The 18973-nt window shown below is 34.9% G+C and overlaps 1 protein-coding gene across 2 annotated transcripts in view; it reads left to right on the top strand.

Annotated features, from left to right (window-relative positions):
- Window positions 1-324: 324 nt before the first annotated feature.
- The window catches only part of LOC131075793 (flavin-containing monooxygenase FMO GS-OX-like 8), a 74204-nt gene continuing 55555 nt past the window's right edge, over window positions 325-18973 (top strand). For both annotated transcript variants that reach the window (XM_058012683.2, XM_058012684.2), the window contains exons 1-2: window positions 325-1250; window positions 14882-14952. In XM_058012683.2, coding sequence (XP_057868666.2) covers window positions 653-1250; window positions 14882-14952 — 669 coding nt within the window. In that variant the 5' untranslated portion in view covers window positions 325-652. The remainder of the gene's footprint in view (window positions 1251-14881; window positions 14953-18973) is intronic.

The following is an 18973-nucleotide window of genomic DNA, read 5'->3' on the forward strand; positions in this document are numbered from 1 at the left end:
GTATGACATATAATACAATATTTTGACTGGTTCAAATAAAATTATTTGATCTTGCTAGTTAAAAAAGTAACTTAGCTTATAATTCCATGTCATAACAGCAACTACTAATAATTTAATATTAATTATAATATTATAATATAATTATTTTAAAGTGAAATAATAAACAAATATATATATTGTTCTTGTACTAATAATATTTGAATAAAAGTACGTATGCTAGTAATATTTTAACCGGTAAAATGGTTTTAAATAGTAGTGGTTGCTTGTTGGGTTGGTCATACATTTGAAATAGTTTATTTGCCTTATCTACTGGTTGTCGTTAATTTCGGAAAGACCAAAAAGTTTGGCCAACTAAAACATTCTGTCGCCATGATTCAATTGGACTTTAACCAAATGTTGAAAAAATTGAATCTAATTCTTTTCCATCGGATAAATTGCTCTACCTTGGCGTGATTGGAGCAGGAGCAGCGGGACTTCAACGTTTTCATTATATCTATCAAAGACCCTACCCTTATTTCTGACACGTTTTTCCTGTTTGTCTGTTGCAGATGAAAATGCTAAGAAAATTGACGACTCCTATGTATATATCGATAATCATGACCCTAAAGTACTCGAATCAATTGCAATTGGCTTCCTCGCCTCAATTGCTATAATGTCTTCAAATGGGGGCTTCGATGAAATAAAGAAAGTGGGCGTGATTGGAGCAGGAGCAGCAGGACTTGTAGCTGCAAAGGAACTCCAGAGGGAAGGATTTGAGGTGGTCGTGTATGAGCAGAATGCAGATGTGGGTGGCATTTGGTTATATAATCCAGATATTGAGGACGACCCACTTGGATTGGAGATAGTAGGGCCCAATCAGGGGACAATATATGAATCACTCAGAACTAATCTAACCAGAGAAGTCATGGGTTACATGGATTACCCCTTTCTTGTCAAGGAGGGGAGGGACCCAAGAAGGTTCCCTGGTCACGAAGAAATTTCATTGTACCTCAAAGATTTTGCAAGGCATTTTAATTTGGTTGAACTTATTAGGTTTAATACAAAAGTGGAGTATGTTGGGATGGTCGGTAAATGCCAGGAATGGGTTATGAATGGTGAAAGGGACTGTGATATGGATGGGGATCCAATGGATGAAAGAGTCCAGTGGGTTGTTAGAGCAACAAGCTCGGGTACTGTGGAAGAAGAAGTCTTTGATGCAGTGGTTGTGTGCAATGGTCACTATAGGCAGCCCGCTATTGCTGAAATCCCAGGTAATTGCTTTAACATTGATGGGATAGATTATGTTTTTGGTTTTGTGTTTGGTGCTGCAAATGGGACTTAAGTTGGACTGATCAGTTAGGTGTTTTTTTTGTTTTTTTAATTTTTGCTATGTATTGTTCTGATTTGATTAAAGTGAACTGATATCTGCTTTGTATACTCTGGTTTGATTCAAATGAGCTGACTGACAGACACTTTGGAAAAGGAGAGTGAAATTAGTTCTTGTTCTAGGTTATTTTTCTGTGTGTCTAGCTGGACCAAAATGATAAGAATTGAACTACAACTTTTTAGAAAACTGAATTTTCTAAATTAGCAACGTTTCCTGAAGTATGAGTGCAAATTATGTCTAAATCGATGTAAGTTTATGAAAAAACAATATAGATTGTATGTGGTTTTGAAAATGTCTGTCAATCATGTTATATGTGTTTAGGTCTTGTTGTGTATTAGTACAACACCTGTTTGTTCAAGGTTAGGTTAATAGGCAATATAAAAGAGGTATATATGGTGGCTCATAGTAAGGATTGACATTATTAACCCTATCAGAGATCTATTGGAGAGACTGTGAAAATGGTTGTACTCGGTACGATAGGGGGGCAACGCAAGGGTATGTGCCTATAGTTGCTTTGGTTGTATCTGATGTATGATCCGAGGAAGTGGGTGATAATTATGGATGTGCACGTCTAAATGAAGCTGTTTTGGTTTTATTGAAGCTGTTTTGGTTTTATTGGGCTTGTTTTCGTGGGAAAGGAGCAGGGGTACCTCCTATAAATAGCTGGTGTTTTGGATCAATAGACTGACAATATATGTGAGATTTAAGTTCTTTTGAATAGGAGAATTTTTATATACAGGTAGTTTGGTTTTATCTAATATTTTAAGGGTTGTAGTTCAATTGGTTGAGTATAATTGAAGGTGATGGTATGTTTTTTGATTTGATTATGCCATCCACCAAGACACAACTTCCGGAGGTATGATATAAGGTCAGGATCATGCCCCATATGACTTTGGTGGAATAGATCCCCTTAGTCTTTAATCTTTAGCTGAAGAGGTATTTGGACAGGCCTGTATTCCCATATTGAATATAAAAATGAACTCATCGATGATATGAAATCCTCATGAAAGAATTTGCACATGCATAAATGTGATTAGTTTGGTTGTATTTAGGAGTTTTTCATGGGAAGCAGGAAAGGAATATTTAAGGTGGTTGAAAATGGGTGGAGGTAATATGGAAAGAAACTTCATTAAAGCAATGACAGGCTATGTAGGTTTTGGTGACATGTCAGCACTGGTCTGTGTGCTTCTTTTAATACTGTTTTCAGTAGGACCTTGTAAAGCCATAAGTACATAACTAAAAGATTATCTTAAGACAAACAATCTGATGAAGTTGTCTTACCGTAAGTGAGCCTTTAACTCCTTTTTAACATAAAAGTCTTCATTACTGCTTCACTAAAGACTTAAATCCCCTGTGGCTGTGACTTCAATATAAGACATGGTGGTTGTTCAACTTCACCTTGTCTAGCATTTGATTGTTCTTCTTTGGTGCCAGCCATCAATCTCTTGATGCCATGCAGTGATGTTTGGTTTGGCAGTTCTTCAATTTCAAGAATATGGCCTGATTGGAACAATACATAACGACTCATTTGCCAATCGAACAATCCTCTGTTTGAGTACCATCTCCCGAGCATTCTTCTAAATGAAGAAGCACCTCTCCATTGGGTTCAAAATGTCTCCATAGTCAGAATCACTACCACTGCTTGATTCTTTTCTTCAATCAAGTCAATAATACTAGTACTCATCTTCGATTTCTTAGCATTAGTTTTTATCGAATGTCTTTGATGCCAATCATGCGAGGTCTGTAGTTATCACTTATCGGCATCAACCTGACAGCCTCAAATGGGAAGTCTTCCCACCTACAGTTGACAGCTAAGCCCCCCTTATCTCTTTTCAAATGAGGGTTTCAAATGTACCCCTCATTTGTTGCCCAATTTTTAAACTTATTGCCTTCCCTACCTATATGTGAAAATCTAACTTTCTCAAACTCCTCAATCACACACTTTGCAGTCTCAACGATAGTCTCTAATTTCCAATCTTGGCTTTCCCCCCTTCATCACTCCTATAACCATCTTGGAATCTCCTATCCACAATTTTTGCCACTCTTTTTCTCGAGCTATTAACAAATCCCATAACATGGCTTTGGCTTCAGCTAAGTTATTCGAGTGTATAATCTCTTTGGTTGACCTTTCTCATTCTAAAGGCCTCCATCCACCTGCTTTACTAGGATTACCCTTAGCTGCTCCACTGAAATTCAATTTTATCCAATTCCTGTCTGAACCCATCCATCTAATTTGACTGCTCTTAACTTTGGGTTGAATGCAGATCTGACCAAGCCGTCTGTAACTCAACCAATCATTCAATCAATCAATTTCAGAATCTTTGAAGTCCCAATTGTCATTCTTGTTGATCTTTCAAAGCTTACCAATCGAACTTACCACCAAACCCCAAACCCTATCTATTGATTTTATATACTCTTTAAAAAATCCTCCTATTCCACTCTAACCAAATGTTCCCTACCATGATTGCAGGATTCGTATCCCAAATAAACTACAATCATGAACTTTTAATCTTCATATACCAATTCCCCGAAAGATCAAGGATACTAGTAAGAAACACCCGGGAGAAACCCCATTTTCTCAAGGAGAGAACCCAAATCTGCCTAGCAAATTCCCGATGTATGAATAGATGGTCATTATTCTCGTAACCCCTTTTACACATTACACATCTAGATGGACCAGTGTTCCCATCAGTTAAAGTCTATCTAAAGTCAAAGTTCGTCTTTTTCCTGCTATCAAATGGAACACATTAGCTTTCGGGATACCTCTCTTGTCTACCAAATTAGTAATGTCCCTTTTATAGACCACTAACTAAGACTTTACCATTTCCTTTCCCTCCCTAACAAGACTAAAATTCGGCCACTTCAAGAGTTTCTCTAATACCCTTTAGCTCTTCTATTGGAGGCTTGGAGCGACCAATTCTTTCCATTTTCTATTTGGAGGGTCACCAACTATATAATTCTTCATCCATTCACCCTCAAGATCCTCAAAATGTGTCATATTTAGCTTGAATGATGTTCCTCCATAATTTATCCCTTTCATCATAGATTCGTCAAACCAATTTGACCCCATTCCCTTATTCATCTCTCTAATTTATGATACCCAGTTCTCCCAACTTAACAGGCTTGCACACCTCCTCCCATTTAACAAGGATGTATTTGAACTGATTCTCACCCCCACTCCACAAAAAATAGTAGTGTAAAGTTTCAATGTTTTTTGTAACCTTGCTTGGGATTCAAAACACTAACGTTATATAAATAGCTACAACCAAAGAAGCCTTGATAAGAGTTATTCGTCTTGCCGGTGAAAGCCACCGCCCCTTCCAAGCAGCAAGCATACTCTGGACCCAATTAAGAATGTTGCGCCATTCAAGTTTTGAAGACCTTTTTCTCAAGAGAGGCATACCCAGATACTGGCTTGGCAATCGATCCATCTCAAACCCTAATATCCTTTGAACCTCCAATCTGTCTAGACATGAATGAAAAAGATCCTAGACGTTGTCTCATTGACCTTTTGTCTTGCTGCTGCTTCATATTGAGCTAAGACCTTTTTAGTGACTCTAGCTTCCATGGCCGTAGCCTCATCAACAAATTGAAGATGCTTTATATTATCTATGCCACTCGAGACTTGTAACTCTTTGAGATTTCCTTCTCTGAACTCCTCCTTCAAACTTCTGCTAGGCCCCCTTGTTGTAGTCCCCTTTTTGCCCTGAAGAACTCAGTAGGAACTCCATTATAAGGATTGCACATGTGGAGGAAGAAATGCAACTACGAACCCATCTACATCAAGATTCACTAAACCCAAAACTTCTTATTACCTTCAATAAAAATTCCTATGAAACCTTGTCATATGCCTAATTCATATCCAGCTTGATCAACATTCCTTCTCTTTTTCTATTTTGGACCAAGTGTATAGTTTCGAGAGCAATTACACAATTCCATCCAAGATCTACATATCCTTAAGAAATCCGTTCTATTACTTTGAGATTAAGTTATTCAAACAGTTCCTGTGCCTTGACGCTATTGCTTTGGAAACCGACTCGTACATAGCGCAATTGGCCTGTATTGATCAAAATATTTAGGTTCCTTAACCTTTGGCATGAGCAGAATATGTCACATTCCATGATTTTAAAACTGCTCTGTGTTCTCTCTTTCCTTAGCTGCCTTCCAAGCATCCTCACCTGCAATGTGCCAACATTAATGAAAAAATTCCATTTGACCTTGGAGCTATCCTCGCTCTCATGGGAAAACAACCTTCCTTATCTCCTCCTTGTGAAAATGGAGCTAACAGTGCCTCATTTTGTTCATCCCTGATCATACGTAGAATGTTAACATAACTTCTTGGGCCAAATGGTCATTTTTAGGAGGTGTCTCAAGTAGATACTGTAAGAAACTTTTTCCTCATTCCTAATTGCGTTAATATCTTCTATCATCGATCCAATTCCACAGGGAGTCTGAATCCAAAAATCTTGTTGCTCTATCTCTTAACCTTGGTAGCAAGATGAAAGAAGTTATTGTTTTTGTCCCCTTCGCTAAGCCATTTTATTCTAGACTTAAAATATCTTCCATCCTCAATATCCTATTTTTTCTTCAATCAATCCAATTTCTTTTTCTTTCTCTCCTGTGTATCTTCTTCCAACTTCCTCAAATCATCTATATCCGTCGTTGCTTCAACATTCGTTGCCAAATCTCCTCCATTCTTCCAAATTTAGGCATCATATCTTTGAGTTTGTCACTCTAAACCTTGGTCTCCTAAATTGAGACTACATCTGATCCCTCTAATTCTAATAGTTTCTTAATCAAATTGTGCTTTACTGGTCCATTGAGGTCATTGATATTCAAGCTCATGATTCTTCTACCCAAGGAGGTGCTCGCCTCTAAATTTCACAAACTTCCTCTTCACACCCTCTTCAATGCTTGGGTGCCATTCTCCACCTCCTCTAAACCTCCTCTAAGGCCTTTCAACTTGTCATTCACACCTCTGGCATCTAGTGAAATGTCATTAAAATTCTTAGTGCAATCTACACAGTTTGAATTATGGTATGAATATTCCAAATCAATGCTTCTAATCAAAATGACTGCATCAATGCGAATGTTTTTAGTCTCATGTTGCTACTGTTATCAATTAATCAAGACAAGAATTGCAAGGTTATCTTATTAAGAAGATATCAAGACTTTAAAAATAAAGATTGATTTTGCTAATATCTATCAAAATATCCAAGACAATCTATTTATATGCTAACATTGAATTATCTATTATACATAGGTAGATGAGAATTCTCTCAATGGTTACTATAATTCAATCTCTATGAGCAACTTGAATACTATTACAAACTTTATTTAACCAATTAAACTCAAAACAAATCAAGATTCCTTTGATCACACATTGTGACATATTACACAATCTTAGGGCCTTATCTATTATTGCCTTGTTCTTAAATAGTTCAAAATGTCTATAATATGAGTTGCATTGGAAGAAAGCTAAGTGGATCCTCTACTACATTTCAGGTACTCACAATTATGGAATTCAGTATGCATCATACATGGATATTGACTTGGTGGGATATACAGATTCAGATTGGGTAGGTGATTCTTAGGATCCCAAGTCTACTTCAGGGTATTGCTTCTCACTTGGTTTTGGTCTAGTTTGTTGGTTGAACAAGAAGCAGTTTGCAATTGCTCTTTCACCAATAGAGGTTGAGTATTGAAAGGTAGTCAATACCACCTCTGAGGCTATTTGACTTCAAAATATTCTCACTGAGTTTGGTCTTCCAATTAGAAAGCCAATCATCATCTTTTGTGATAATCAGAGTGCTATACAGATCTCAAGAAATCCAGTTTATCACCAAAGGACGAAACACATCGAGATACATATGCACTACATCCAAGAGCTGATTCAGGATGGCATCTTTTATCTTAACTATTGTTCTACATCAGAGTAGACTGTGGACATCTTCACCAAACCCTTCACTGAAAGCAAGTTCTTTCATTTTGTGAGCTTTGCTTGGGATGCAATGGGTGCCTACTTCAAGAGGAGCTTCTTATTCCTCCATTTTCTCTCTCTATTTAGGGGCGCTATTCCTCTTGTGGGGGGGGGGGGGGGGGGGGTGCTTCTTTTGGGGAGGATCTCTATGTAAATGGGTACCTAACATAGCCTCATTTGTCAGGACCCATCTTTTCACCCACCTAAACTACGCTTAAGGGGGGTGTTATTGTAGGTTTTTTATTTTTCCTTATGTGAGGGGTATTTATTTTCATCCACATATTATTTAAGCTTGCTTAAGTTATTAGGAGTGATTAATATGAGGACACGTGACAAAATACTTTAGCTACATCTGTAACTCCCACCTACTCATGGGTAGTTGAGTTATACACCATTTTTTGGCTTGGTGTGCCACCTCACATAACCACTATTTTGTCATTTCCTAAGTGGGTTATGGGGTATTTGGGGTTTTCACCCACTTTAACCTTTATGTGCCACCTCTATAACTCCTTTTTTGTTTTCATGTAAGGATTGTTATGCCACATGTTTTGGCATTTGCCAAGTTGGTTAAACGTCCATGCACCTCTTGGATGTATATGCTATTTTTGTTCTATATAATAAGCGCTATACTCTCACCTTCACTAGTTTAGTGATAGCTTGATAAGAGTCTTATCAAAATTCTCTTCTTTGTCTCTATTTTTTTCTCATTTCAAATTTCTCTTCATTCAGATGTTTTGATCTTCGATCATCTATTGGTTGGAGGTGCATGTGATCTACAACTAACATCAAATCCTGGCTTGGTTCTTGCTTCTCACAGAATCCAACATACACCACTAGAAAGTGCTCAAAAGACATTTACCAATTTTTGATATTGTACGTCCAAGTTATGTAAAAAAGAGTTCCTTTAGAACAAATTAGGACTTGGGGGTAACTTAGGTCATAGCAATATAGTTGATGTCATGCTAACATTATCAAATTTACCAAAAAGTGACCTTTCTACCAAAACATACCCTACATGTGCCAAAATATCCTCTTTGTGGAAAACTATCAAGATCTACACTAGAACATTATATAATGATGCTGTGAAACAACTAGAAGCCATCATAAATCACCAAAAACTAGTCATGAAACAACTTTTCCATTCCTAATATTATCTATTGTAGTAAAAAATATCTATTGACATAAAAAAAATAGCAAAAGGTGTTGCAAATTATTTGTATTGCTAGAAAAACCATATAAAAATAGTTGGAACTATGAATCATACTAGAAAACTTTTTTCCTAGTCTTCAAACTTACCAAAAGTCTATCACCAAATTGTTGAAGATGGTATTGAGGTAGGCAATTACTATCAATGTTTAGGAAAACACCCTTATAAATGATTTGAGGTAGTCACTAAGGAAGCTATGGGTGACAAATTTAAAATAATTATCACCAGTGATTTAAAATCGCTATAAATTCTAAATAACTGTCAAAAATGAAAAATGACTATTGGATACCCAAAAGGTCAAAAAAGTTGTTTCTACATGGAGAAAAACTAGAAACCTTAGAAATCACATGCAAGGGCTTGTGTGAAGTCATATGGTGCATATATTTTGCATGGCCATATAGATTTTATATACCATACAAGATTTCTCATGCCCAAACCTAAAGATAAAAAAAATTACAATTTTTTTTGCTTCAGTTTCAACATTTGTATAGTTTTTCCTTATAAAATAAACAAAACAACGATGCTAACCCTATAAATAGTCAAGTCGAATAGGCCATTGACAATAGGTCATGAACAAACCATTGCCAACAAAATACAGACCAAAATAGATCTAGAACAACACACTAGTAGAATAGCTAGGAACCGACCTCAAGAGTTGGAAGAAATTTCACCCACAACTCGAGGAAGAGTTGGGGAGAAGGAAGAACTACCTTTTTGCCTATGGCTAACAATAGTCCAAACAATGATATTGTTAAAAACATCATTGCAAGTGGGATCAAGAGGGAAAATCCCCTTAGAGAGTCTGTTAGCACCTGGAGTAGACTATTGACCATCATTCATTGAAGGCTGAAGCAAAACAGGAGCAACAAGAGTGAAATCCACACAGGGGGGCTTCACTGGCTAGGCAATATTATATTATGTGCATTCATATTGGGGTTTTTAATATCCCAAAAATGAGGGTACAATATATTGCCTATTGGTGAAAATAGGGGGGTTTTTAATCCAGGCTATGAAAAAACCAATACTTGGTGAAAATAGAGGGGCTTTTAATTCAACCTGTGTATTGGGAGGGGGTGACAAAAAAGGAGTTTAGGGCAATATTTTTTGAAAATAGGGGGATTCTTTACTATGCCATTTCACTAAGTGAAACCCCCGTGAATCCACAGGACTAGAGGAGGCCACAACAAACAAGAGTTGGAGTAGGATCCATGGGGTTTGAGGGGGCCACACCAGAAGTAGGAGGCTCAACATCATCGTAGGAGGAGTCATCATCAACATGTGAAGAGTCATCAAAAGAAGAAGTCAAAGCCTTGATAGTCAAGTGATCACCATTAGCATCCTTCCACCAAGTAGCAATGCTTTTACGACGTGAGAGAATAATTTGTAGCCAAGTGACCAGTTGAGAAGCATCTGCAACATAAAAGGGGAGACCCTCATAATCCAAAGACTAGGTCCATGGTCTATCCCCAACCATAAGAATGACATCCCTAGGGAGAGGCATAAATATGCCAATGTTGATTAGAATGCAAGCAAAAGTAGAGTGACCCATGAATGGTGTGGTATCATCAACTTCAAGAAGCAACCGATAGAGTTGTCAATGATGTCATCTCAAGAATTCTCCTAACAATGTCGGGAAGATCCACACCGAATGCACATTGAGTGGTTCAATAAGAGGGTTGAAAGAAGTTATCTAGGGTTTGATTGAGAGAGAGTTAACTCTCCAAGCCCGCAACTTGCCCAACACCAAGTCCCAATCATCAAAATAAGCAAAGAAAGCAGTAAAAAACCCTTAGCACAAGGGAAGAGCTCAATGCTACCAGCAACCAAGGGCCTCCAAGAATCCATCACCCAGCAATGTAGATTTGGTAGAGAAGGCCAGAGACCAACAAATCTACACACCAACCCACAATGTTGGTAGAAATCCACTTTTTCCACCACATTTTGGCCACAAACTACAATAGGGGAGGTCTTGGTACAAGCAATACGATGAGATTTCCCTTTGGGACAAAAGACATCAGTAAATATGGCAACATGAGCAAAGCTCCGACCACCAGTAGTAGAAAAAGGCATTGGAGGGGGAACCCCAACACCCACAAAACCAACCATAGGAGGTTGACCAACAAGAGAATGGATAGAGGGAAAAAATCCCTCTTAAGTAGCAGAGAAAACTAGTTTTGAAGCACCACTAGTCGCCACCAAACCCACTAGAGAAGTTGAGGCAAACCCCACAACACCACTAGGCACAAGCAAAGGTTCAACAGTGGCAATAGTTGTAGAAGTCGTAGAAGCGAGAAACTGATTCAAAAATATTTTTTCCATTGGAGAAGGAGCGAGAGCCGTTGGAGCATGAGCCATCTGTCACTAACGAATGAAAATTCACAGCTTCATTTTCATCAAAGGTTATGTCATCTACTGACATATATTCAACATTTGTATAGTTGATCTTAGGAGTTTTGGGTGTTTCAAATGCAATGATGAGGTCCATTTTGCTCTAGGATACACCATTTAACTACTCAAGGCAAAAAATATTTAAAAAGGGGACAATGAATCATGTTTAGAATTTTGATATCATGTTGGAGTTGCTTCCTCAATGTTACAACTCCCAAGGATCACCTCCAATCAAACACCTATCATAAAAAGAGATAAAAATAAAGTAATTTATATGGAGGAAAAATAAACTATTGATCCAAAACAACATGAATCATTATGAATGTGCAAATCTCAATGAACCCTTATAAAAATAAAAATTAAAAAGCATCCCTAGATGAAACCCGAAGTGAGGATAAAATTAGACTATGCCATGTGTTTGAATCTTATGACTTGAGATAAAAAAGTAGATGATCTAAGTAATCTTAAGTAGCTAGTGTGAAGAGGAACCTAAGTAATTAAATACTCAATCAGGAACATACCAAAATACTTAATTAGGAATATACCAATTCAAGTCTATTCTTGGTTGACAAAGTTAATAATGGTTGCAAAAGTTCATTTAAGTTGTAGAAGAGGTTTAACTATTATAAAATGAATTCTTTTGTTGATGAAGTGGTTCGCTACAAAAGATTGAATGTAATTCATGAAATGTGGAAGAGGTTATATAGTACATAAGTTGTTGAAGTGATCAAGATGTTGTTAAAGTGCATGGAATTGAGAGACAAGAATTTTGGGTCTTTAATAGACCATTGTCTTACATAGAGATCATGCTTGTTGTTCTTTGGCATCATGGACTAATTTCAAGAAAATAAGATGCAAAAGAAGTGGTTTTAGAAACAACCACTTAATGAGGTCATGGTAGATGGAATGAGCTAGGTAGCCTATAAAGCAACTATATCTCTTTCTAGAAACTATTGGATGAAGAAGATGAGTGATTGGAAATATGTTTTTGGATGTTTGGGCAATACAAAATATTTAACATTCATTTTCCCCAAAAATCATTTGTCTTCAAGGCAATTCAGAAATTATAGTTGGAGAGTTTAAAAGGGATGATTTTTGAGAGCATTTGAAGGTCTAGTTGGCTAAGGAAGTGACTCTTCTAGTAAATGCAAATAGAGAGGTGTTGTAGATTTTATGGGGTTGCCAAAGTAGAGGGGATGTAGGGGAGTGTGATTAAAACTTTGTAGCATTGCATTGTAATCTTCATATTAGCATCGATTAGTGATAAATACTGAAAATATATCCTTCCTATATTTTTTCATTGATCTGAGTTCTCTCCAATGAAAACTATTGTGCTAAATGTGTTATTCTTGTGTGTATGTGTGCTTTGTAATTTTCTATTTCCTTTTTATTATTTGTTTTGTATGGTAAATAGTTAAGAAATGAGAGGTGAATTAACTAGAAATTTACAATTGATGAGTCATTAGGATTAAAAATCTTGTGATTAATGGATAAGTGACATCAAAGCCTTAATTTCTTGAATGTTTAACCATCCACAAGGTTAGGAAGTAGTGAAAACTTGATTCCAGACAAACTTATGACCAAAACAACATAGTGGAAAAAGAATGCTAAATTAATGGATAGAGGAGAAATGATAGAGAAGTCTATTTTGGAAGGCTTCAAGACAAAATGCATATGATTTCTAGTTTAGTGGGTAAGATAGAGGAAATATAGAATTTTATGCAACCCTTGCCAAGAAAACATGCATGATGCCTAAGCATAATGAAGAAGATCAACAATCAACTAAAACTAAAATTGAGGAAGGGAATCATCCACATGTATTATTGTTGTTTGTAAATTAAATATTGAAATACAATTGTTTGATATATAAATTACAACTAAAAATTGGATTAATAGAAAATTTAAATGGAGGTTTCAAAACCTAACTCAACCTCTGCCAACAATCATTCCAACTTGTGCTAAATGGGATCTCTAGAATAGGGTATTAATTTTCATCAAAATATATTCGTAAATGTTTTTTTGTTAGATGTAGTTGGTTGCACCCAAATAAGCATGCATGAAAATGTGGAAGCATACATAAGGCATGTGAACTATTTGACAATTTGTCTTAAATGATTGTGATCTCATACAACACTATGGTCACACGATATTCCCAAAATAAATTATTTAAGGTGATCTCAATTTCTTTCAAGTAATTAAACATGATAGTATCTAACTTGACCTTGTAACCTTTACTTATATTTTAGTAGCATGCAACCAAAGAAGGTTCAATGGATGATAACTATAAATTCTTTAATGTTATGGAAAAAATAAAAAATACCTAAATGTAGTTGGATTTGTTGGGATTAAGTGTGTCATACAACTTGCAAGCCATAATATTCGAATTAATTTTTTTTTATTTTTATATTTATTTATTATTTCTATCTCATTTGGGAAATATGATGTCTCACTTATTACTTGGCTATTTTGCCTTGTATATCCCTTTTGAATGGTGCATGTAATAATGTGTCTAACATTATTATGATATTGTAAAATGTGGGAATTAATTATGTTGTATGACACATTTAAGATATGATTATTGGAGTTCCAACATGGATGAAAAATCTTGACCTTCATTATGTTTTGTAAGAAGTTGGTTGTACTTTTTAGACTTGGGGAGTTTCTATTTCATCCTCTAGAGGGTTGTTTTTTTTCCTTCACTAAGTTTGGATTCCCAAGTTCATGAGAAAGGTCTTGAAGCTTCTAGAAAGGTATGTGTAATTCTTGGACAAATGTCATGAGGTCTATTTTTTTGTTGACCACTTAGTTCATGGTTTTAGCTAAAATATTTGGGAAACCATGAACGGTTTTCTCGTATGCCTTTGTCTATCTATTGGAGCTAGAGGATAGTGGTTTGAGAGTAGAGGTGGAGAGTTTTTATTGCAAGTTTGTGTTGTTGGATTTCCTTTAGAGGAGTAGGATTTAGATTATCATGCAAGGCTTTAAGCTTGCAAGTGTATTTGAAGACATTTATTGTTGTTGAATAGTACATTAGTTTGGTGTATTAGAAATGCGATTTCCCCATATATATGGGTGTTCCTTCTCTTATGTCTTTGCTTCTATTCTTCTTCATTCTTGTTCTTAGAAGTGTTAATATATATTTTGTTATGCTGCTAAAATTTTCTTAGATCTAAGGTTTGCATTAAATATGCCATAATTCTACTTATGGGGATAGTTTTGTGCATCGGTATGATATTTTAATAAACATTAAAATATTGGAGGTTCATACTAGGTATTTTCCTTAAATTTTGTATCAAACTGAAGGTGGTTCCATGTTTTACATGTGAATTGCATGTACTTACATGGTGCTTGCAAATTGTTGCATGTATTTTTTGCGATGAAAATTTTCCTACTATGCATCCTGTGGCTTATAGTTATCACACAACTATTTAGTTTCATTGTATGCATGTTGTGTTGGGGTTTTTATGTATTATTGATGTGGAATTGAATGTTGCATATCATTCTATCAACAATGAAAAAGGATGTAATATTTTGGTATGATTAAAACAAAGCAATGTATGGTGTTTAATTACTAATCAAGTTCATAGTTTACGAAGATAGATGTTTAGTTTAAATAATTATATACTATGCATAATAACTTGTAGTAGTCTAAACCACTTAGGCTTTAATAATAAGATTTCTTCCATACAATTAATATTTTTGTTTTCAATATGAATGTCTCTCTAAATATTTAATTCTCTATAAATAAATAGGACTAATCATAATTATTACTATAAATCATACTATCTACAAAAGGTAATTTAGTGTAAATTTAAAATATCATAATGAATCCCTTTCCATTATGCTTATGCTATTATATATGGAGAATTGTTTCTAGTTAATTTCTAGGTAGTAGAATATTACTTTTGGTATTTACAACCTAATTTTGTTTGATTTTAAGGGGCACAAAAATGGCCTGGAAAGCAAATCCATAGCTATAGTTATCGAGTTTCTGAACCATTTTTCAACCAGGTATTCAAATATTAGTAAAATTATTCAAGTTTTTAATTTAATATTTATAAATGCATAATAATTGTTTCCTTCATTATTGTATGTGTTTTTATATATGAACAATTTTTGTAAGTTTTATTGAATTAATTTTTATTAATTAGAATTTAATTTATTTATCTGATGGATAATAATGTATTGCAATTTAAGATAATCATGTTGAAAGATTTCTTCTAATATTTATAAAATATGTCATAACATATATCATTTTTTTGATTCATGGTTTAGTTTAATCTAAGGACAAAATATATAGTCCACATGAAGTTGATTTTAGTATTAAGGTTGTTACATATCTTAAATTTTAAACAATAAATATATGTTTCTTTACAATGAACAATTCAATATCATGCTCCATCATTTACTGGGTTATGCATTGTGTATACATACATGAGTGTTTAAAATGACAATGGTTCATTTAGACGTGAGATACTTCTCAAGGTTACATTATTCTAAAAGAAAAATTCTCGTCTTGACAAATGATCTACTGTTTATATCAAATTTGAGTGAGTTTTTTGCATAATTGTTGTAATTTCTTTAAAGAATTTTTTTGAACTATGCTATGATGAAGATATTGTTGTCCTCAAAATATGTATTTATATGATTCACAATCTCACTTTAGGATACTAGCTTAATTATAATGCCATAATTTGTAATTTATATAGTTTTGAAGATAATTTAAGTTTACGATGAACATTACATGTCTTATAGGTAATTATGCATGAAGTAAAATCATTAATTACACACAAGTATACTTGTGAATTAATCTCATCTAATAATTACTCTTTAAATCCCATAGTATTTTTATATTGGGGAAAATTTGCTATCATATGAGCATTGACTAATACATAATACCTTTCAAGAATCTATAATAAGCTAATACTTGTCTCCTTTCAAGGATTCACACTACAAAACAACAATAAAAGATTACGAGTCAAATGTTAGAATTCCACCTTAGAATTAGTTTCTTTAATAATAAGGCTATAAATTTCATAGTATTTTTATATTGAGGAAGGTTTATGAATATGAATCATATAAGAATTGAATTAGAATTACCTCCTTTTAAGGATTATACAAATTTAAGATGTAGTTCCTATAAACAATTGATAGTAAAATAATATTTAGATCGTTTTGAGAAATCACACTAGAAACAAACAATTGAAGACCAAGAGTGACAACTTAAATTATGAAATAGATGTCATATTGAATATTTTGACTTAGGTCTCCGTAATAATAATCTAATGATTTAACCACAAGGTCAACCCCTTTAACTATAAATTCCATACTATTTTAAACTCTATATGTAGAATAATGTTCTTATAATTTGCATATCTTTCATTGATATAAAATATGTTTATTGAAAATTTTAACAAATTAATTTTTTTAATTTTTTTTGATCGGTAAAAGGCCGAAGCCATAAAATTTTATTAGATTAAAAACTTCATTACATTGCATTACAATCTCCGCTCAGTGCGGGTGTCGGTAGGAAAGAGAAAAGAGGAGAAAACCTCCAACCTTGGCTGAGACATTAAATCCAGATACAAAAAGACCAATTATGATTACAACATTACAACTTAACAATATTTTGAGATTATAGTGTAATCAATACAAATTATCATCTTGAACCTGATCATTCGCCTACAGTCCTAGAAGATTTATTCTCCCTTATCTTGAATTGTAGCAATGGTTTGCCTAGGAGGGACTACTTCTATCAACAATCTGTAAATGCCTTTCCTCTGCTATCAAGACACTCAGACTAAATGAAATCTTGGATACCTGCAAAAAACTCTCAATCATTCCCTACATCAAACCACTTCATGAATTGTAAGCCAATAAACTATCAGATAACCAGGTTTGCCAAACAGATTCCACAACTGTTGCAACAACCATAAAATCTTTTGTATTGAGACAATACATAAGTCATTTTGATGTTGATTGCAAGATGATAGAAAACCTAGGTTACAATAGCAATGTTGGAAAAAAAAGCTTACCCAAATCCTTAACACGGCCTATAGGCTTCAGGCCAACATCTTGAATATAATTAAGTCAAACAAAGAAATAAAAGAGCATGGATCTAGGGGAAAGAGAATCTATTGTCCTAAAAGATCTTAAAATCATATCACTCCTCTCAGCAAATTTTAATCATATTTTGATTTTTAGAAACATATTCCTTTTCTTTCGTATCAGCTTATTTGAGTCACCAAAGAGAATTTAAAAACAATTATCCACCTTTATACCAGAACCAAGCATAATCGAAAGCAGGAAAGAAAATTATGAGGGTAGATATCCAAAATTAACTAAACATTCAATGAGAGAATTGTCAACTATTATTAACAAAGAGTATCCATCCCATGCTTCTCAGGCCACTTTCAGAGAATAAAAATAGAAGTGGCCAACCTCACCTACCTCTACCTAAACATAAAGCTACATATGCATATATCATCTATGCCTTTGAATATATATGTATATTAATTATTGTATATGTAAATATATGTATATAATGTATATATGCACATATACAAATGTTTCACTCTGTATTTATCTCGAATACATCTGATATTTATAATCAAAAAAATAAAGAAGAGGACCATGCTCTAATATCCAACATGTCCTAGTTTATTCAGGAATTAAGATATGCAAGATAAAATTTCTCTACATCCTTCAGCCTAGCCTTAACTATCTAACACTGACATATCTATCTTCATGTTAAAGGGGGGTTGGGTCAAGGGACGAATCCCCAAGGAGATACCAAACCCTAACTTATAGAGAACAAAAGCCTAAGAATCTAAACCTTGCAGCATATTCTTAGGACAAAAGGAAGGACCCTATCTCATCTTATGAATCGTCCATCAGCCCCTGCATTGGCTAATTCATCTGCCCTAGAGTTACCTTCTCTATAAATATGATTGAAGGTTGTTTTCTTGAAATCCTCGAGGAGGCTTAGATCCCTTGACAAGATTGCATTAAGCTTCCAGTTAGGAAGAAAACCTTTTCTAAGGCCATTAATAATAATAGTCGAATCTCCTTCTATGGCGAGCTTACTAATGCCCCTATTTTGACATAAGAGGAGGCCTTCAACTAAGGCTAAAATCTCTGCTTTATTATTGGATTCAATCCCTATAGGTTTGGCCACCTTTGCTAATTCCTTGCCTGAATAATCATGCAGACAACATCTAATCCCTGCAGGACCCAGATTCCCACGAGAAACTCCATCGAAGTTAAGCTTAGCCCACCCTTTTTTGGGACCTTCCATTTGTAGGCTATTAAGAGTTTCTACTATTGAGGCTTCAATTTTATTCACAAGTTGGAGCCATTCCATTTTCTTATCCTTAAAGAGTCTCCTATTGCGTTCCTTCCAAAGTTTCCAAATAACCAAAGATGGGGCCAATTTCCATAGTCCTCCATAGAGGGAGCGTTGATGTAGAATGGGCCATGTCTGAAACATACCTAGAATGGAGTTAGGGAGAACTGAGCTCCATCCTAATTTGTTACATAACCAGAGCCAACAATTGGAGGCATAATTGCAATTGAGGAGGATATGATTCTTATCCTCTTCTGTCTTTTCACATAAAGGGCATCTACTGGGTCCCTCAAAGCCCATTTTCCTAAATCTGTCCGTCATTAGAATCTTATTTTGGAGAGCAAACCATGAGAACAGTCATGCCTTTGGCAAACACATCTTATCCCAACACAAGACTAAGGGGACAAAAGTGCTTGAGGAAAGCTGCTGACTAAGGAGAAGATTATAACTATCTTTTGAGGTGTACTCTCTCGATTTTGATCCATCCCAAACAAGAGTATCTGACCCCAAGTTGAAGGTGATCATTCTCTTCTTAAGGATGACTTGGAGCATCTGTTTTTCCATTTCTGGGATATCCACATGATCTAGAGATTTCCATTTCCAAGCCTTAGCTAGGTCCTTGTCAATTGGTGTTATGTAATCCCTGACATACCTACCCCATGTGGATTCCATCACTGCTCTGGACGT

Source organism: Cryptomeria japonica, chromosome 3 (genome assembly GCF_030272615.1).
Source record: "Cryptomeria japonica chromosome 3, Sugi_1.0, whole genome shotgun sequence".
NCBI classification, from domain to species: Eukaryota; Viridiplantae; Streptophyta; class Pinopsida; order Cupressales; family Cupressaceae; genus Cryptomeria; species Cryptomeria japonica.